Source organism: Stegastes partitus, unplaced genomic scaffold (assembly GCF_000690725.1).
Source record: "Stegastes partitus isolate 25-593 unplaced genomic scaffold, Stegastes_partitus-1.0.2 Scaffold353, whole genome shotgun sequence".
Lineage (NCBI taxonomy): Eukaryota > Metazoa > Chordata > Actinopteri > Pomacentridae > Stegastes > Stegastes partitus.
The window spans coordinates 343,172-364,554 of record NW_007578084.1 but is presented as its reverse complement, the minus strand read 5'-3'; the positions used below and the strand labels follow the sequence as shown (position 1 = coordinate 364,554).

The window sequence follows — 21,383 nt, the reverse complement described above, 5'->3', positions numbered from 1 at the left end:
AATTGTGGTTCAACAGAAATATTAAAAGAAAAAAACAAAAAAAAAAAAACAAGCAAACAAGCCTGATGGGACCCGTAAACTCATATTTTGTTGAACAACCCTTTGAGCCAATCACTGCAATCAAGTGTTTTCTGTAACTGTCAATCAGGCTTCTGCACCTGTTGACAGGTATTTGGATTTTGGCCACTGCTCATCAGTAAAGTGCTCTAATTTGTCCGCGACAGTTTTTTGTTTTGTTTTGTTTTGTTTTTTTTAATTATTCTTTTCCACCACAATTCAAAAGCAATGTCTTATTTCACTAAATTATAATTTAGCAAATTTTTATTTATTATGACTTTTTTCAGTTTCTGGTAATTTTAGTGACTATTGTGAATTTTGTCTTTTCTTTAATGGAAGGGTATGAATACATCTGAGGACTGTACACATCTCTGTTATCCCCCCTTTTTTGTCAACTCCTGCCCCCGTGTGGTTTGTCTGCTTTAATTCATCAGTTGTGTCTTCCTGCGTGGCCTCTTTACCTCTTCCTCAGCTCCCAGACTTTAGGTATCTGCAAATAAAAGAACTGGATTAACAATAAATCTAAATGTCTATGTCTTGAACAAGTTCTGATAAAACATTCTGATAACTGTTTACAACACAAAAAAAGTCTACATCAGTAATTTCCAACTTGATAAAACATGGCAGCATGAGGACGTACTGTATATTTAAGAACACGTCTTCTTGGTCACCTGAAGCTACATGACAAATATACACATGCATCTGAAATTGACCTACTTATGTGAATTTTTTAGATCATAAACAGCATCCTCAAGCTCTCTGGTTTGATTCTGTCCCCCTTCTCTGCTCAGCATCATTTCCAGTCACAGATGCAGCTGTTTTCATTAAAGAGCTCTGAAAAACCCACTGAACTTTAGCTACAGATGTAAACAGGCAGAGACCAGACAAAAACTACGCTGTAATTTAACTAAATGATGCTGATTTAAAGCAACAACTGTGAAATAACCTGTAATCGAGAACCTATGCAGTTTTACTGCTTTTATTGTTTCTCTTTATCGTGGCTACATTTTGCAAAATGCATTTTCACTTCATCAAGGAAACACAGACTAATTAATAATGAACCTACAAAAACACTATACAGGGGACAAGAGAAACATAGGGCCCACATCTCTTCCTTGTCCTCAGGCACCTGCATGGAAACTCTAATCCTGATTGTTCAGCTCTTTCAGATCTTCACTTTTTACTACATATACTATTCCTATGGCTCCAGGCAATCCTAATTTGAAGAGGAAAAGTTGACATTGTGTGTATTTGCTGAAGAGTTTTGAACAATTTTATTAGTGTTAAATAATTTCTATATTTTCTTGAGTTTTTTTTTGTTGTTGTTGTTGTTTTTTAAGTAAGCTGTTTGACATTTGTTCTATAGTAAATCCGAAATATTAATTAATGCAAGTTTAGAATATTATGAGGACTATGCCACACTTGGTGAAAAAGCTATATGTAATTTTTGTTTTGTTTACAAAAAAATCAAACAGTGAAACCGTTATTACATAATATGGATACAATGTGTTTGTTTAAAGATTGACATAATAAAGTATGTCGATCTTTTTTTATTTATTTATATATTGATTTTCTTAAAGCTAAAACAGTCTCATGTATTTTTTTAGAAAATGAAAGTGAAATGTAAAAAACGAGGAATATTGCTTCTACTTCACATACTCTGTATAAAATATATCTATATATTGATAACCCACAGCTTCGGCTTTTGATTTCAAAATCACACATTGTCAAACACATATTTAAAATGGCAATATACAATACTTATACTACACAAACGAGAACAGTGAAGATCATAACAGATCCACCCTTCAATTTATGACAGCTCGATAGCCAATAGGAACCTCTAACGTAATACAGGCAGGCTCCTAAACCAATTAGAATCAAGAGGGGGCGGGCTCTCCGGTGTTGTGGTTGACAATTCACTTCCTCCTTTACAGCGTGAAATCAGTAAACTGCAGCTGTGAAGCTAAAGTAGGAAGAGAAGAGAAACTAAAGACCTGGCAGCAAAGGAGGTATTTACTTAGAACATACTACTTATTCTCTGTAAAGACTCAACCGCGGGAAGTAGGATGTGAACAAACAGGCGATGAAATAAGGGGATTTGAAGTAAAAGAAGCGGAGCTGCTGCTGCTGCTGCTCACAAGACTGCGGCATGTGATATCGATTAGAGACGCAGCTCTGCTCCTCGTCTACTGACAGACACAGCAGTTAGCTGGTAGCTTTTCACTGGTCTTTTGGTTCCAACATTTTATCTGGATACTTTTCCTTTGATTTATTGTTCTAAAGTTTCACATGAAAGTTTGGATTGACTTTCTGTGGATAAGGACTAAAAATGATGTGATTCTAATATTAATTCTTCGGTCATTTTTCTCAGACATGTCTTAACTGTGAACCAGCTCTGCAGACGTTTTTCCAGTGAATCTTTGTCATTGAAACTGCCTTTTACCAAAAAAAAAAAAAAAAGTCTCTTTGAGAACTGTTTACATTGTAATATCAAGAATAAATTTTTAGAAACTTTTTCAAAATGGAACTTTTTTCATTATTTTATGAGGCATCATAAACAAAATTCCATTAACCTTCATTTTATTATATTTGTAATCAGGCAGAAATGGCCACTGCTATGTCTCTTACATGCAAAATTCACGTGTCTGAAATGTAATATATGATGTGTACGATTTTCAAAAACTGCATGTACATATATGTGAATGAATCTTTAAATGAATGTGTAAGGATAGACTGGGATAGGCTCCAGCCCCTGCTGCGACCCTAGTGAGGATTAGGCGGTGTATAGATGATGGATGAATGTGTAATGGTATCACACATATCGATTCACTTGTGATAAATCCATCCATCCATTATCTATACACTGCTTAATCCTCACGAGGCTGGAGCCTATACCAGCTGACTTAGGGCCTGACCCTGGACAGGTCGACAGTCTATCACAGGGCTACACTTAGAGACAGACAACTAAGCACACTCACATTCACACCTATGGACAATTTAGACCTCAGCATGTTTTTGGACTGTGTGGGAGGAAGCCAGAGAACCTGGAGGGAACCCACATGCAAACTCCACGCAGAAATATCCAGGACTTGAACCGGCAACCTTCTTGTTGCGAGGCAACGGTGCTAACCACTGCACTACCTTGCAGCCCACTTGTGACAAATGTACTTACAAATAAAGCTAACTACCTACACAGCTTTAAACTACAAGAGACAAGTGAGAAAACATCCCATATGTCAATTCTCTGTTATAGACTATCTCGCCACAATGAAAAAGTGTTTTTGATCTGGTGTGAGATTGGACTAAATTCAAACCTTTTTGCAATGTGATTTTCTTGCAGTGGTTTTTCTGCATGTGTCCCGATGGACAAAGCTTCTAAGAAATATCGATAAAGGAGCAGAAAGAACAGAAAGCAGCAGTGAGGCACCCTGAGCTGAATCCCATCTCCCAAACATGGTGCACGTCTACAACTGCCATCCTTTCGCCTCCCAGCAGATCGTACAGGTAAATGTTGGTTGATATCGCTCCAGTGCATGCCAGGTTTTATTACGTTAACAATATTCATCATTTTCAATTGGGCATTAGAGTTGATCACTTTCTCTCTGTGTGGTTCAGGTGGAGCAGGAACCTGGACTGCTCTGCTGTGGAGGTGGAGCCTTGTTCGTGGTGGCAACTGGAGGTTGCAAGGTTACCTTGAAATAAGAATATTTCTACACCAATATGTGCCCTATTTAAATTTGTATTCATATTTTTTCCCAGTTCGCCACATTTTGCAGTAGTCAAGCTTTTTACATCTTTAGTATCTGCCAACAGTAAAGCATCTATTAGTGAGCCTGTTGTAGCTGCCTCCTCAATAGACTGAAAGAATGACATTGTTCTGTTAAAATGTATTGTCATTGCTGTCTTTGTTGATGTTATGCCTTGATGTTCATATATGTGCAGAAAAAACACAAAGACTAAACTTTAAAAAAAACAGTGAACAGTAATGTGTTGACAAGAGGTCAACATATCTATATTTGAGATTAAAAACTACAACTCTGCAGCTTGCTAGTGTTAAATGTGCCATTTAAAAAAGTGTTTCTGCAATAAAATGAAATTGGACCAATATAAATAACTTTGATTCTCCACTAAGAGTTCAAAGAGTGCCACAAGTGCACTTTCAGATAAAAATGATGGTCTACCAGATGACAAAAATGTATATTTAAAAAAAATGCATTTTATTTATTATGTGTTTATCTTTTTATACATGAAATGTGTCTGTAGCATACTGACTGTTTCGTTATGTTGTCCTGAACTGAACCAAGGTGGAGTCATATAATCTGGAGAAGGAGGGCTGCCCTCTCATCTGTCGCTTTGCCACCATGGGCACTGTGAGGAGCATCCAGCATAGCAAAATAGGTAAAGACATTTCCTCTCTTCCTCTGCTACGGGAACTAGAACTAAGTACTGATTTTCACTTTTATTGGCCTTTTTGGTTTCTGCCTGTTATTTGTGAGCAAAGCTGCTGGTAGTGACTACAGTGATGAATGGAGGGAGAAAAAAGATGGATTGAACAGACATCTTACTTTTCCTTGTTGCCTCCTCTCTCCTTCTTTACATCCAGGAGACTACCTGGTGACCATTGAAGAAAAGAACAGCGCCACCTATCTAAGAGCCTACACCAACTGGCGCTACCAGGTACACAACACAAGCTTAGGCAGTACACAACGACTGCCTCAGCTTTGTCACAAATGCTTTATGTTACATTTCTCTGAATTCTAGCACATCTATTCTACTGTCTTTTTTATGTATTCAGATAAAGATAATTTATCCTCATTTCAACCATATTATAACAAAAAAAACTCAATTAGAATAAGGAAACAGTTCTTGAATCTAAATTCCTGGGATTATCACTTTCCACAAATATACACAAAGACAGTGACTTAAATCTAAGCAGTGGTCAGACTTCAGTTAGACGTTGTTGAGCCTTCAGGCCTTTGTCAACCTCCCTACACCTTCTGCCTGTCCACTTCTATTCAGTTTGCACATCAGCATGGATGGTCTGCCACATTGTTTGTTAATCTAAACGAACATAGGAAGTGTATTGTAATAATGTAAGAGTACAGTGTTCTATAATGTCAGTTTTACATTATAGACCAATCTAAACGTTGCTCTCAGCCAGGGTCAGCCTTTGTGAAACTGAACCTGATTGGTGCATCAATGTCAGATTTTACACTCTCCTGTCCAGTTCAAAACAAGTTTGAGATTTTTCAAAAAAGAAATCGTTTTGCAGGATTTAACACACATCTTATAAATATACACTGTAAGAAAGAAAAATATGCATTTAACTGATACAGCTATGCAACACTGTTTTGCAGGATGAATGGTGCACAAGTTTCAGTGCACAAACAATGTCAGCTTCCAACCAAAACCACACTGCAGTAAATTCAGCCCAAGAACTGACACAATCGATCTCAGTGAAGTCTCCCAGATCCTCTAACTAACATCAAGCTGTGCACTGACAACTGTTGCCTTTGTTAGTCTCAAAATGTAGACTCAAACTGTATAAATGTGAATTTTACTGACATCAGTAAGAAATAAACTTTTCTTCACCAACCAAAAAAATCTGAAACTGTTGCCATACCAGTGTGGTAATATTTGTTCAATATGTGTAGTTTATGGTTTGTCATCTGTATACCGTGCATTAATCTCTATGTTTGCCTCCTTTGACTTTTGTTATCTGTGTCTATTAATGAATCACTTCTTGCTCTCTGTTCAGGCAGAAGAGAAGGCCCGTGTTGGGGTGCGTTTGTTGGGCCACTTGCTGCGTGGAGCGTCTGTGTGGGGCGGAGTGCAAATGGAGATCATTGAGATCCCTCTGTCAGAGCGTCCCATTGCTGTGGCGTGTTGCTCAGTGACAGGAGACCTTCTGGTCGGCTGTCAGAACACTCTGGTTCTGTTTACCTTGAGGAGACAGAACCAGCAGAACCTGGTAGGAATCCAACTACTGATTAAAGCTCATCTACTCTGTGGATTCTATGTAGTCTATCTTCATTTAAGATGTACAATTGAATGGCGTCTTTACTTCTTTACCATGACAAGACAAGAAGAAGAAGAGCAGGTGTGCTACAAACTTAGATGTTTTGTGATGGCTTTATTGGTTCACTCATTATGTTGAAATATCCTTGCACACCACTGATGTGTTACTTATGTTGAAGCTGCAGTTGAGCTCATATTTTTGTGTCTTTAGGGCCTCAAAACTATCAAAGCATCAAATGGTATCGCATTGGTTTTGTCATTGTCAGTTGGCCACTCTAGTCAGTGTAAGCAGGCACAATGATTTCATGTATGTTGCAGTGGTTAATGTTTGTTTCTCTGCAGAATCAGAGTCAGCAGAACCCTCAGAGCTCCTCGTTGAACACTCAGCAGAGCTACAGTCAGAGCCAAGGTAGCTAAAGTAAACTAACACATAACTGCGAATCGTGGCACATCTTCAGGCTAAGGCTAATTTTAAACCAGGACTCTGTATGAACTGGAATAGAGTGTTGCAGTTAGAACATGGATGATATGAGATATGGAGAAGGACGCTTCACAACACACCCTGTCTAAATGCATTATGTGCAGAAATTCTGCATTATATGAGTCCTCGGATAGAAAATAAACTCTATTAGCTGTGAATTAAGACTGCTGAACAAAACTGGCTCTCTAGTGCAGTTTAATCATAACATCTTACCGCAGATGCTGTTTCTAACTGATCATTGGAGCTTTTTACTGACAGTCAGGATCAACATACGGGCAATGAATAATGAATATTCTGTTGGACTTGTGATAAGGAAAAGTTGTGGTGAAAGAAAAAAAAAAAAACAGGTTTTCTTCGCCGACTAAACAAACCCCTCCTGTTTTCTTATTGCAGGTCAGACTTCAAGTTCAAACTCAAATCTCTCCGTCCTGGATTTTGAACGCTCTGTCATCCTGCATCTTCCAAAAATCACACCAAGACAGGTGATTTTTAACCTAATCTTCACTCTTTCCGTTTTCTTTTTGCTGTATTTTCTTCATAGGTAGGTCTATTGACCTGTTGTTGTACATTGTAATGCCACTAAGTAACACTTACACTCGCTGTTTAGGTATTTGGGTTTTGTTGTTGATTGTATTCATGAGGCCTCGTAGTCCAACTGCTTTGCTGAGTTTATATAGATCTAACAATATACATATAAGCTCTTTTTTGTCATATACTGTTTTTTGAATACATGTTATTGTTTGTTTTTTTGTTTGAATGTTTTGTTTAGTTTTTTGCTGAAATATCTCAATTTTAGAAATTAAAACTCTCCCAAGCAGGTAGTGTGAAGTATTCCTCAAACACACCGTATACAAAGGAAAAACAGGACACTCAGTTTGCTGTCTTCCTCCAGGTGGCGCTGTGTGGAGGATATGTGGCCGTGCAGGCAGAGCTGGAAGTTCTCATACTGAAACTGGAAGCAAGCTCTGAACCTAAAGCCCTGGAAGAACCGTCAGACACAAATAAAATCGGTGAGAACACACAAGACTACACCAGTGTTTGTTGCCCTCCTTTAATGCTTGGTGCTATCTCTGCGTATTTTTGGTTTAGGTTATTGCTTGTAGAAAAACATAAATGTACAATCAAGGATGTTAGTGACTGTGGTTTTTATCTGTTGCTGATGTGAAAAGCACAGTTTTAGGGGAAAGGGATGAGGCCTCATCATAGCTAAAGGGGCACCAGCAACCACTGCAGCTGAATGTGATGTGCTGAAACGTTTGTGCCACACACCCATCGCCATAACCAAACACTTACCTTTACACAACGCTCCCAACAGCTCCTTATGCATCTTGTTTCTTTGGCTATGGACCTAAAGCCTCAGATTAAGGTGTTTAAAAAAAAGAAAAAGGGAAATCTCTATCTCCTCTGGTGCTCAAGCTACAAACAGTTCTGGACAATAAGAGTCATTTAGTGTAATCAAGTGAAGGAGAACTCTGAAGAGAGGCCATCATTTAAGTATATTGCACATGCACAGTTTGCAGGACACAATTACACAAACAAACCTCCTCTTCTGGTGTTAATTTTGTTGTCCTTCCATCATATCATTTAATTCAGTCTTATGTAGTGCACTAAAAAGATGAAGTCACCTCCACTCCAACTGAGATACTATATATGTTGCTAACAGTGATTTGTAGTTTCCTGGTCTAAGTGTGAGCGAGTACGTACCAAAGAAGAGAACAGCATTTTGACATTTTTTCTCTGTGCAAAAAAAAATGCACAAACATTTATGCACAGGTGAACAAAATTAAAAGCAGCTACTGAGATCATTGCTTCTTGGCTTCCTAGAGAGACCTTGATGATTGTTCTTCTTAGAATTGTCTGGTTTTTTTTTTTCTGTAGCTGTCAATATTGCTACTTGCAGTTGATCATTAGGGATTCTTAAAGGTTTTGGTAGCAATTTCCAATAATAGTAAGAAAACTACACACAAATAATACACTTCTGCTCTTTGTGTTTCCCACATTCTATTTTTGAATATTTTATGTTACTTGTCCGTGCAGCAAAAAGTACAAAAGTCGACTAAACATGACACTGTTTGAGCAAGTTTCAGTGTGATTTATTTGTTGTGTGTCTGCGTGTGTGTGTGTGCAGCAGATTATTTAGAAGACGACTTTCTGTTCATTCCGGGACACGTAGAGTTGCTCGGTGACAGAGCCAAAGACTGCGAAATCCCCGTCAGCATTGAAAAGACTGGACTGGAGGACCGGGGACAATATGCGCTGTCCTACGTTCTTTTCAGGTGTGTGTGTACTGTTGAGTTTTACCTCTAGGCATTCATGGTGGGAATATTCTTTGTCAGTAAAGTGTCATTTAAACGATGTCGTTTTGCAGGCGTTTTTCTCCAGAGTTCTTCCAAGGCTGCAGTGTAGAGGAGACGCACCTCCACTCCCTGCAGCTCTACCCACTGTTCACCAGTGAGTGCGATAAATGAGACACAGGCAGATGCATCATTAGCTGTTTTTGTTGCATGAAGCAGCCAATGCAGATTTCTGGGCAGAAATGAATAAAATGATCTGTACTGAAATCCATTTTTGTAATTAACAGATAGTAATTACTTGATGAGATGGGGATTTCTGTGCAGTACCCGAAAACTCAAAAAACGGAATAGTAACAAATGCGTGTTGTAAAATGTGTTGATGAGAGCATGTTTGTTGAATTTCTTTTTTACCGTATCTCTCTCTCCCTCCAGGTAATCAGTCAGAGTCAGTGGATGAACCAGCGTGTGTGTTCTGCTTCTTTTCTCTCCCCACCGCCGGCTACCTGTACAGTCTGAGGGGCGGAGTCGAGCTGCTCTCAGCCTATCAGTATCCAGAGAAGGTCCTGGAGGCAGTGCTAACAGACCATCTGTTGCATGTCATAACAAAGTAAGTCTGCTGTCCTGAAGGGTTTCAGATATCAGTTCATCTTTAATGAAAGCAAGGAAATTGCACTGGGAGTTGTCCTCAGGAAACATTTGACTTTTAAACTGATTTGTGATACTACAGAATACACAGTATCTTCATTCCTAAGACTGTAGTCAACCAAAGAAAATCTTGATCGGCTGAAATGATACCTACTCCTCAACCAATAGATTGGTCACAGGGGATAAAGAAATTCTGGACATTATGTTTAGATGAACTAGATGTTCCACAGTGCACAGAGTCCTGAGCCCTGCTACTGTTATTCGCTGAAATTATTAATTATAAACATTAAACGCTACTATATTCATCATATTAAATCATTTGGAGCAGACCAGTGTGCACCTGCCCATATTCATATGATTTCTGAACATAGAACTATATCAACTGTGGATGCCAACACAGGCACTGTTGAAGAATGTAACGCAGACAAGTTAGTTAGCCGTATTTAGGTCATGTGCCAGGTTGAAAGTTGAGCTGTGATACACAAACTACTATTTGCAAAGTTTACACCAGACTTTTTGACCATCCGTTTGAATGAAATGCAGCCACACCGATGACTTGTTTCACATGGTGTCAGAAAGTTTGGAGATGCGGTCAAGTAAACGTCTAGTAATGTTAAATCAGTTAGATTTAGCAGTCTCCATAAGGTTGGGCCATTTCAAAGTTGCGAAAATGCAGACTGTTCCCCCCACTGCCAAAAATCATGAATTTATTCTGGAAATTTGTTAATATAGAACCTTGCTTTGCGAAAGTCACACCAGTGATTGTCTGACTGATGAGAATTTAGTCAGATGAAATTAAATCAAATAACCAATTCATCAAACAACAGTATCCCTTTAGCTTTAACAACATCCTGACCTCTAAATCAATATGAAGTGTTTGATTTAAAGTTTTAAAATATTATCTTTTTCAACAACCTTGTGAAACCACACAGGCATGTTCCAGCAAATCCAGAAAAGGTAGATGTAAAGACTCATGTCCACAATTTTACAATTATAATTAAATATTAAGGCGAGCCATTATTCATGTGTGTTTTTATGCTTTTGTGTTGTTCACTCTCCTTACTACCATATTGTGGAAAGTTGTGAGTGGATATGAGTGTGCATGTTGCTGTCTGTGTGTCTTTTAGGAATGCATTGCAGTGTTTCACAGTACGTTGTTCAGCTGTAGCAGCCAGGATTGAAGACCCCTACATCGATACCACCATGAAGGTATGAGCCTGAGTCTTCACTACAGATTCCTTATCTTAGAAGCTTTTGCTTTGCAGCCTCTTGTGGCGATTTTTTTGGTACAGCACACTTACTGTTCAGCGTCAAAGTTTCCACAGCTCACATTTCTTTTGGTCCTCTGACCCCTAGTGGCCAGAAAATGCTTTACTGCTGCTTAACATTTAGTGTACTGATTTCTGTTGTAACCTTGTAATCACATACAGCATTGTGTCTGTTTGTAAGCTGACATTCACACAGTTCAGTCTTACAGCTTTATGTGTGTTTGAAAGGCTTGTCCACCCAGCAACCTGGAGGTGTGCGCGCTCAGGATGCAGTTGTTTATCGGTCTGCGGTCAGTGTGTGTCTATGGCCGCCATGTTATCCTGCTGTCCACAGCAGACACAGAGACACCGGAGGAGACGGAGCGCGCTACGCAGCGCAGAGGCCTGTAAGTCACACACATTTAGTAATTTAGTTAAACACGCACCCACACACAGCTATGATACTGTATAGATCATACACATCTCAGTTCTAAAGGCTTCATCAGGTAAGACACCAGGTACCGCAGTACTCTGGGGAGGGATTTCTCAGCTCTGGTGATGTGTGTGCGCAGACATATACACGTTTATGAACCTGCTTACTGTGTGTGTGTTGTTATTTTAGCGATTTAAAAGAACACACCATGCTGACTGGTATTTTCCTTGCGGTGGGAATCGATCCCGCAACCACTCCAGCTCTGGAGAGCCTTCTGTCACGGCCCTTACTGTAAGACAAACCCAGCCACCCTCCCCAGTCTTTGTTGTCACTTTCAGGTCAAGCTGCAACGCCAAGACCGTCCAAATACTCACATCAGCAGACGACTATTAACCAAATCCGGTTATCAGCCCTTATTTTAAAGGGAAACATTGAAACTTCAAATTTAATTTCACATAACAAAAGTATTTTGTCTTTGTGTCCACTAAAGCAGATTGTTTGTGGTTTTTGCATTTTTCAATAAAGCCAATATTGCTTGATGCAAGCTAACAGTGGTAATAGGCACTGTTCATACTAATACACTGTAATATCAGCGTGGAAAGGCTTCCCTCATTACAAATCCATTGTCCAAAGAGTAGTAGACATAAATTCAACATGTCATGGTATCTTTTTTCCTTCCCTTAAGACCCTCAGTGTAACTCTACCTATTGGAACATTCACCGATCCAAACCACTGACAGGTGAAGTGAATAACATTGATCGTCTAGTTACAGTGCAATGTTCTGCTGGGGTACGTTGGGTCCTGGCATTCATGTGGATGTTACGTTACTACACACCTAAGCATTTTTACTCACCAACCACTTCAAACTACAATCATGACTTTTGATGTTGCTACAGAATACGAAGATCGTCAAACCATATAACAGCTATGTGTAAATATTAGAAATCTGCAACCCACGAGAAGCAGTATTTGCTTTTTGATTACATTTGATAGCATTCAAATCTGTTTCCACCAATTGTTATTTTTAAAAATTAAATCAAACAAACCACCCGTAATCATGAGATTGCATTTTTTAATTTTGATTAAATGTTTTATTTTTTAATCAAATTGCCCTTGTCTATGGCTGAACAATTTAACAATTTCAAATCAAAACAGCAATTTGAAGCTGTCCAATTAGCAAATCACAAAGGCTACACTTTAGAATATCCGTAATGCACATGATTGAAGTCATGCTCATCTGCGCTCCATATTTCAACATGCAGAAACCCTAAAACAACCAGTGGTTTCTGTTGTGCTGAACTGCTGATCTGGATATGCAAACACTTCTTTATTTAAATTGCTTTACGTCATGGGATCCTGAAGAAACGCTCTTTCATCTCGCCTGTACCACTGTGTATGGACAGCAAAATGACAATAAACTTGATTTGATTTGATGAAGTTAATTGATTACCTAATTTTCCATGTGACTTTGCAGCTCGGTCTAAAAGAAACAACACTCTCTGTTTTAGTTCCTAAACCTAGCCACCCATAACCTGCCTAACCACCCTCGGTGTGTGTACCTTCTTTTTTTTTTTTTTACAAACTAATCATGTTTGGATCTGGTTTGGATTTTACTCAGCTGAGTTATAATCCAACTATTTGACTTGATCTTGGTTTCTTGTAACACGTGCACACACAAACATACACACACATATATTTGGATAGATTTTTTAAAAATGTTCTAAAAAAATGAAAGTCCATTTTTAATAAGGAAATGTTGCATACACCTTAAAAACCTATAGAAGCACCTTCTTCAGATATAGCTATCATGGAAGAGCTTGCAGATATTTCAGCGGAGGACATCCCCTCACCCCGTAGTCTGTGGCCAAATATAATAAACAAATGCAGTAGCCTTTGTACAAGGACCATCACATAAGCAACAGAAGCCCCGGGTTACCTGTTAACCTGTTCACTAACACTTCACTAACTGTTTGTTTGGTCATGTGAAATGCAACTAAATGTAGTACTACATTTTAGTCTTACGGAGTTGATATCTTACACGGTGTAGTATCCCAAAGGCTGTTGTTTCCTGACAGTATTACTGTGATGCAGACACTGTGGTACCCATGATCACAGTGTACAGCCTCCTCTCCAGTTGAGCAGTTTCTAAAGCATGTGCAGTGTCATGCAGGTGGAATCACTGTTTGTTGTTGTTCAGTTTATTAAGTGTATGTCATCTGTTACTGGCAGGTAATGACTACAACATAAATGTGCAGCCATGGATTGAACTAATTCCTCCATTAGATTTTTTCTTTTTGTTACCTTTCTTTGTAACTTTTGACCTCAGGAGCAGGAAGTGGACAATCTCTGCTCCCAAAGAAACCAGTACAGCAGGACACGGATGGAACGTCTATGTTGTCGACACCGTCTCCCCCCTCATGCTCTACCAGGAGATGGTAACACTGACACACTGTCTTCAATAACTGTTGTACAAAAAACTTACTTGTTGTTTCTATTTTGTATTTGTTGCAATTATTTGCACAATTATCATTGATGAACATGATATAATAAACAAAGCAAATTCATAAAATACCTAAAGGAAGACAAGATATTCAGTTCTGACTAAGTGTGGGAGTGAAGCTGTATAGTTGCATGTGTTTACCTGTGTACGACTTGTGTGTCTGTGTGTGTCAGGTTGAATACAGTCAGCGCTATGCAGAGACCAATCCACAGGCCCAAAGTCTTCAGCACCTCCTAAGTGAAGCTCACCTCCTCCTCCGGGCCTCCTTACTCCACAAGACAGAACAGCAACAGAACCGCAACCCTGCAGCATCTGTGCAGACAGACACGCAAGAACTGGAGGAGGCAGTCAGGCAGAACTGCGCCCAGCTAGGAGACTGTTTCAGCAGGTAACACACAAACACAACTATGGGCATGCTGCATGGCTTTTGTCCTTTAAAACACCCGTAGAAACCTTTATCCTATCAAAATAATGCACACATACCCCTTTATATTAACTCACTTAGGTCAGAAAGCGATGCCTTAATTGTAGCCTAATTATCCATCCATCCATTATCTATAAACCGCTTAATCCTCACTAGGGTCATGGGGGGGCTGGAGTCTATCCCAGCTGACTCAGGGCAAAGGCAGGGGACACCCTGGACAGGTCGCCAGTCTATCACAGGGCTACACTTAGAGACAGACAACCAAGCACACTCACATTCACACCTACAGACAATTTAGAATCACCAATTAACCTCAACATGTTTTTGGACTGTGGGAGGAAGATCCCAGGCCAGGACAGGAATCCAGGACCTTCTAGCTAACCCCCTGACCACCATGCCAAGTCGCTTAAACATACCATAAATTAAGGTGTTTTATCCTTTAATCCTTAAATATGCAATATGCAAGATTTTTACCATTCATTTAGCATTAGTATAGCAGAAAACAACTGTCTGCTATAGATCAGATGTGGTGGAGTAATGGCATTATGAGCAGAGAATGACGTCTCACTTCCACTGTGAACAGATCATAGGCTGTATAAGAAAGAGGGAACAAGAAAGTCTTCTTATATAGTCTGTGGATCAGATTTTCTGTTGTGGTAGCAGATCTGGCCATGCATGCCTGTTAGGGCATGTGACTCTATTGCATGTTTACATTTGCGTTCCTTCATTTTGTATGTTTTGGCAATTTTCTGTCTTTTCTCCTCTATTTAGAACTGCAAACTAGTAGTTGTTTCAGCACTGTTTTTGTTCTTTTCTGTTCTGTAAGGGGCACTCAGAAGGCCTGCCACCTGAGTTTGCCATATTACAGGATGTCTGGTCTGTCCGTCACAGAGGTCATCTCCAGGAACCGACCGTTTCCAGGCAGCCCTCACTCCTACGGTCCAGGCTTCCTGTTTTACCTGAAACATTATCTGTTGGAAGAAACAGAGCCACACCTCAGTCAGGTACATACAAAACATTCAATTAAAAGAACAGAATTAAAAGCTTAGATTGATGCTTGTGTAGTGCAAAGTCACTGAGGAGCCTTAAATTCACCCTGAATATGGTTGAATTTCTGTTTCACAGAACAGTTGCCTTAAGAAGCCAATGAGACGATCTACAAATTTAGCATTGAAACATGTAATTAATTAATTAAAGTACAACATATAATTTCATCTGCATTTGTTAATCATTAAACCAGTTTATCAGCTGTGTTTTATTTGAACTGCTTGCAGTACTTGTTGACTAAACATATGATAACGAACATGAAAGGAAACTCAAATGTAAGAAGAACATCCTTCTGAACATTCTGTCCCTGCAGGAAGTGGCTGATGAGGTCATTGACATTTTTAGCCAATCAGAGCCCTCACAGCTCATCAGCGTGTGTGCCAGCCCATCCATGATAAACATCAGTCCTGCCCGAACCCTGCAAATTTTACAACGCCTGGAGGACACAACTGGCGTGTCAGTTCCACTGACAATCACCATGGCAACCTTGATGCTGCGTTTGGGCGACCTGCCGCAGTACATCCAGCTGATGGAGAGACACGCTGAGGTGAGGATGGGGTTGGTGTTTGATTTGGGAAGCGATCCACTACTGGTCTTGTACATTCCTCCAGCAGGGGAGGCACTACAGGTGAAAGTATTCCAGTGAAAGTCCAGTTAATTACTTACAGCAAAGCGAGTATGAGGAAAAACTTGTTTTGAGAAAATAAATTGTTTTAAAAGATGTGTATTATAAAATGTCTAGCTTTCTTTCATAACAGATATCACCATGACACTTCCCCAATTACATAACGACAATGATCTTTTGAATTTTAAGTTTTAGAAATGTCATGATAAAAAGTGAAATTGAGAGATTATCTGATTAAATATGTACCAATTTCCAAAAATGTCCCACTGACAAAGTATAGTTAAAAAAACAACACTGAAATGTGTGTTTTGGGTATTTTCTTTCTATCACTCTGAATGAAGACATAAAATGGAAACACAGGATGGGATGGCACAGATGCATGTAGAAATTTCCTTTTTTTGTTTTAAATTCAAAGTGAAGTACTTCAACAGAGACATGTTTCATAGTGAAATATAACTTTAATTTTAACCAATTTTGCATTCAATTTTTTTGTGGTATCATAGCTAATTCTGCCTGACTATTCTATATTTATTTATTTAGTAGCTGCTTTCCAAAGTGGTGTAAAAATGTTGTGTGCTCTGATCTGTGCTGGACTGGGTTATACAGAGAAACCAGAAGTGATGATGTCTGCACAGGTTGAACTTGTTGAAATTGTGAACAAGAAGTTCAGAGAGACCAGAAGAACAAGGAGTTTGACTTGTAATGTGATGGAGGAGCTAAATCCTGGGTTTGTTCTGTGTGTGTTTAGATGCTGCTAGTGTACGGGTTCATCGAGGAGCCGAGGCTGCTGCTGCTGTATGTTGGAGGAGGAGAAGGAGGTCAGCATGCTCACGTCAGTCCCACAGCGTTGGCTCGCCAGCTGGCAAACTCCCAACCTGGACTGCTGGTGGCTGCCATAGTGGCTTTACATGAGAACAACAAAGTTCAGCTGGAACAGGCCGATCACATATTCAAGGTGGCTATATTCTGTCATAGCAATAGAATGATACCATACAAGATATATTAGTTTCAGTTTTGTCTGTTTAGATCAATGCTACATGAAAGATTCTAAAAAGAATATCCATAAATGTGTGTGTGTGTGTTTGTGTGTATGTGTTGGTAGGAGCTGGGCTGTGAAAGCTGCTTACAGGTGGATTTCTGGGAATCGATGCTCATGGCCTCTTCACAGGACGCCATCATCCAGGAGCTCCTGTTCCGGGTGGCGTCTGTCTACATTGACCGGCTGACAAACTCCGATACACACACCAACCTCCCCCACACAGCTCCAAAACGCAAGTCGCTGAAGAGTGCCGATGATCTGGTAAAGTTATTTTGTTTGTCTTTGATCTCTAGAGAAGTTGAATTTCATGACTTCATAAAAAAGCCAAAGCACTTTATAGCCCTGTTATAAAATGCAGCAGCTTTTCTGTAACTGATACTTAGTTGCTTCAGAATTTTAGTTGGAAAAAAAAATAGTCATTCAACTAAATGATGTTTTATATTTTGCATGTAATGAGGTTTAAAAGTCAGTTTATGCAGGTATCACTGTCATACACTAAGATGTTGCATGTTTGTGTGTGTTTCAGATCAACTCTTGCTCTCATTACGGTGCTCTGTACCCATGGCTCACTGTTCTCAGTCCAGCTCACACTACCAGCTCACAGCACCAGGAGGCGCTGCACAAGCTGCAGGTATTTCTTCAAGTCTGTTTTTATGTGACACAGAATAGGTAGCCACTGTAAGTGTCTACGGATAAATGGCAGAAGAGACCAGCAGTCTTAAAGGTGTAATAAGATGTAGAAGGGGTTCAGTGTAAAGCATGAAATGATTGGATTTTGATGGCAAGACACGGCAGGTCCCAGTGTAAGAGAGTACTGCCAGACCAGAAAAAGAAACAAGGATAAGTATCACAATACAAACTGAAAATTCTATTGTCATAACATGTTTTTCATGTTATAACGAGATATTCTTCAGTTTTCCTGGTGTAGCAAGAAACGTTCCTTGATGCACCGTTATAACAAGAAACTCAAGTTTCGATGAGGACATATGAGGTGTGTCAGAAAAGTTCCAGGACTGGTGTCACAAAAGATAAATTTCAAATCCAAATTACACACTACAAATTTTCCCCTTCGAAACAATCCCCCTGGAGTCTAACACACTTCCCCAGCCTTCTCTGCCACGCCGCCATACACTCAGGAAGGACTCTTCTGGGATCTTCCGCAGTTGAGACTTCAAAATGGGTCCCCTTGATGACCCCCTTGAGCTTGAGGGAGACGGAAAAAATCCCATGGAGCCCGGTGGGGTGAGTAGGGAGGTTGCTCCAGCTCGGCGATGTTCTTCTCAGCCAGGAACTGTTGGATACTCAGGGCATTGTGAGCAGGCGTGTTGTCATGGAGAAGCAGCCACCACGTCCTGCCACAACTCTGCCTCTTCTCGCGCACTGAACAAAGCAAATGCTGCAGGTCTCTCTGTAGACGTGCTGGTTGATCGTCTGAAGGGGGAAACTCGTAGTTTGGGTTTGAAATATATCTTTTGTGACACCAGTCCTGGCTCCTTCACACAATTTGATCAAGTCGTACGTCATACTTGGGTTGAGATGAGATTCTGCAGTTATTAGACACATTAGATGATATTGTTATAAGTACTTGAAAACAAAGACTGATTCTAAACTGCATGGGGCAGTGCAGAAGGAAGAATGAGTTCAACGCTCTGAAGGTAGCATCGTTTCTCACTGATCAGCTGCAGGGACAGTGAAGGCTCCACGGTTACCTGAACTATCACAGTATCATCCATGGTGGTCAGTAACAGCAGAAGCTCACCATGTTTCAACCCAAACGTAAAGTAGAACTTGATCAGATCATGTGGGTGATCAAATTTCTTCAATTTATGAGATCTTAACTGTATGATAACATTGGTTTGTTGCTACAATGTGAAACCTGTCACAAGATAAATAGTATACTGTTGTAGCAAGAAAAAGTTTTTGTTAAAACGTGATACATTTGTCTGTTGTAACATGACGAACATCTTGATATAACAATACATTTCTTATATTCAACATAATGCTGATCTGTTTTTTTCCCAGCAATGTGCTGCCTTACACATGCACTTCTATGGAACTTGAACACATATACAAAACTTAAGATACAATACTGCTACACTAAGCTATGTGAAAATCTATGTAAAGCTGCAAAAACACAACAAATAGACATTCATTCTTTCATCATGTATATATTAAAAAAAATACATTTGTGTGGTATTTAACTGATTTCTGGTTTGAGCTGTTTTCTGCTGCCGTGCTACAAGAATGAATGAACTTTTTGTCCCCTTCAGGGAAGCCATGTTTTTTTTCCTCTAATATAACCACTGTGACCAAAAGGGCCAATAACAACATAGTAGTAATTGTTAAGCAGTGTAGCAGCACGGTACAGAAGTCATGTCGTGTCTGTATTTTTTCTCAGATTTAAGGACATGACGTCTACTTTAAGTCTTCCTATGTTAAGTTTAATATTGTGTGCTTATCAAATGTGTCTCTTCATATTTTTCTAAAATTATCAAGGCAATAAAAATTAGAGAAAAAAAAACATTGACTCAGTAGACCAATCAAACAGGTTTTTCATTTTAGAATTTAAACCTGGCAGAGTAAACACTTCATCACTGCCAGCAGTCAGAAAACTCATGGACATATAGTAGTTTTTAAATACCTTTAACATGAATACATGAATAGCTTTTGCCTAAACAGTAGCACAAATAAAGACTCAGTAACATGGGAAACATCAATCTAAAGTTTCCAAACTAGTTAGCCATGCTGAGCATTGTGTAGGCTTGTGTTTGTTGCTTACCCTTCTGGCACTGTAAAAGAAAGATTGTGCTTGTTGTTCTTTAAAACGTCTAAATCCCTTGAGCTACATTTCACCTGATGGTTCCTGTATCTCTGTGTGCAGTCTCTGCTGTGTGGCCCGTCCTTGTCCGTCGGCTCTGTGGTGCCTCTGTTGGAGCGACTGTCAGAGGAAACCTTATGGGGCTTCAGTCTGCACCTCCTCTGTGCCACTAGAAGGGGGCAGTATGACAGCAGCATCGAGAAGCTGCTGGATAGATGTCCTCAGGCCATCATAGCCTTCGCAAATCACCAGTTACAGGACAAAAACATGGTGCCTACTCGCATAAACTGTGAAATCGTGGCTGTATTTTTAGTGTTTTCCCCCCCCCCCATCTGAATGACATGTTGGTTGTCTTCAGGTACTATGGTGGCAGAAGCTGCTCCCAGAGCTTTGTAACCGGACAAGAGCTGCTGCAGACAACAGCATCCTGTTGGCTGCTCTCAAAGGTAGAGACTTTTCCCAGAGAATTTTCTCCTGCTGTTTGTTGTAGTTTAGTCAAGTGACATCTGATATCTGTGTGAGTCTTTGTTGCCTTGGCATTATCCAGACTGACAATCTGGCTTCCTTGAACTGCTGACAAGATTGTCAAACAGGTTCAACAACAGTTTCAGCCTACTGAGAAATACATCAGAGCCTCAGTTAGCATTTATAGCGCCAAAGTCATGACATCTGCAGTTTAACAACCTGGAGGGGTTAATGGATTACACATTAAGGAAACTAATTCTAGATAAAGACATACCTTTTTTCCACCTGGATTGTAATTCTGTCAGTTCAGAACCCTTTGAGACAACATTTAGTCTTCATGGGTGTACATTTTATTACAGAAAATATAATTGATCAGTTACAAACATAGAATAGCAAAAATCCAAGTAGTGACAAACTTGTGTCAGTAGTTAAGATGCACACCATACAGCAGCGACTTTCCCTGCTTCAGTTGTCTCCCTGCATTTCCTGTCAATATTTCTAATATTTAAAAAGACACAGAGCAGCATTAAGCATTACATAAGTCATGGATAAAGTAAAATACTAGCAACCACTAACTTTAAAGACGCTTTATTGGGCTTTTTGGGTTGCTCAATATCTTTTTGTGGGTTATGTAGCTCTTTTGTGCATATAAAAGGTTTGTAAACTTACAAAGCCCAAATTCTATACCATATGGAGTTATCCTCTCCCACAGAAAACACTGCTCCTAACCTGCCTTAAATGGCTCATTTGCAGTCCAAGCTTTTCTACTATTACTAATCTATGTCACCATGTGCATAACTCCTGTCTAGCTGCTAGTTTTACAAAACACACCCTCAAACAAAGATCAGCAGCTGACTTGCAGCTCCAGTTATTTCCTGACTAGAGCCACTTATGCTATGGCTACACCGCCCCTGTATTTATAGATTTGGGGTTACACACGTACACGGTGTGGCTTCGCTGTGTTGCACCGGTTGAACAATCAGAAAGGCCAGTCTTTCCAGTAGGGAAGCCCACAAAGAGACTGGAGCTAAAGCAGAACATCTCAGTTGCAGCAGTACACAGTATAATGTGTGTTTTTTGAACATTGAACATGTAATGTGCATAATATGGACTCTTTAATCTTAGTACACAGTTGAAGAGATAGTTTCAGAGATAGTAAAATTCCAACATAGTGCACTAAATAACACTTATGTCTTAACCCTGTAAACCTAGGGCATGAAATAATTGCCAGAAAAGTCTTCCATCCATCCATTTTCTATACATTGCTTAATCCTCACTAGGGTCGCG

At 39.6% G+C, this 21,383-nt stretch overlaps 1 protein-coding gene across 5 annotated transcripts in view; it reads left to right on the top strand.

Moving 5' to 3' along the window:
- The first annotated feature begins 1,980 nt into the window (after positions 1 to 1,980).
- The window catches only part of hps3 (HPS3 biogenesis of lysosomal organelles complex 2 subunit 1), a 21,131-nt gene continuing 1,728 nt past the window's right edge, over positions 1,981 to 21,383 (top strand). Inside the window, exons 1-24 of one of the 5 annotated variants that reach the window (XM_008284288.1) lie at positions 1,981 to 2,069; positions 3,401 to 3,564; positions 3,676 to 3,747; positions 4,365 to 4,458; positions 4,664 to 4,737; positions 5,819 to 6,031; positions 6,421 to 6,487; positions 6,953 to 7,041; positions 7,452 to 7,569; positions 8,691 to 8,835; positions 8,928 to 9,010; positions 9,286 to 9,460; positions 10,626 to 10,707; positions 10,995 to 11,152; positions 11,368 to 11,469; positions 13,505 to 13,613; positions 13,852 to 14,066; positions 14,929 to 15,106; positions 15,463 to 15,696; positions 16,523 to 16,729; positions 16,877 to 17,074; positions 17,340 to 17,444; positions 19,695 to 19,901; positions 19,990 to 20,077. In XM_008284288.1, the coding sequence (XP_008282510.1) occupies positions 3,514 to 3,564; positions 3,676 to 3,747; positions 4,365 to 4,458; positions 4,664 to 4,737; positions 5,819 to 6,031; positions 6,421 to 6,487; positions 6,953 to 7,041; positions 7,452 to 7,569; positions 8,691 to 8,835; positions 8,928 to 9,010; positions 9,286 to 9,460; positions 10,626 to 10,707; positions 10,995 to 11,152; positions 11,368 to 11,469; positions 13,505 to 13,613; positions 13,852 to 14,066; positions 14,929 to 15,106; positions 15,463 to 15,696; positions 16,523 to 16,729; positions 16,877 to 17,074; positions 17,340 to 17,444; positions 19,695 to 19,901; positions 19,990 to 20,077 (3,064 nt within the window). In that variant the 5' untranslated portion in view covers positions 1,981 to 2,069; positions 3,401 to 3,513. Of the gene's footprint in view, positions 2,070 to 3,221; positions 3,277 to 3,400; positions 3,565 to 3,675; positions 3,748 to 4,364; positions 4,459 to 4,663; positions 4,738 to 5,818; positions 6,032 to 6,420; positions 6,488 to 6,952; positions 7,042 to 7,451; positions 7,570 to 8,687; positions 8,836 to 8,927; positions 9,011 to 9,285; positions 9,461 to 10,625; positions 10,708 to 10,994; positions 11,153 to 11,367; positions 11,470 to 13,504; positions 13,614 to 13,851; positions 14,067 to 14,928; positions 15,107 to 15,462; positions 15,697 to 16,522; positions 16,730 to 16,876; positions 17,075 to 17,339; positions 17,445 to 19,694; positions 19,902 to 19,989; positions 20,078 to 21,383 lie in introns of those variants that run through there. The other 4 variants (XM_008284285.1, XM_008284286.1, XM_008284290.1 and 1 more) reach the window with 4 other exon arrangements.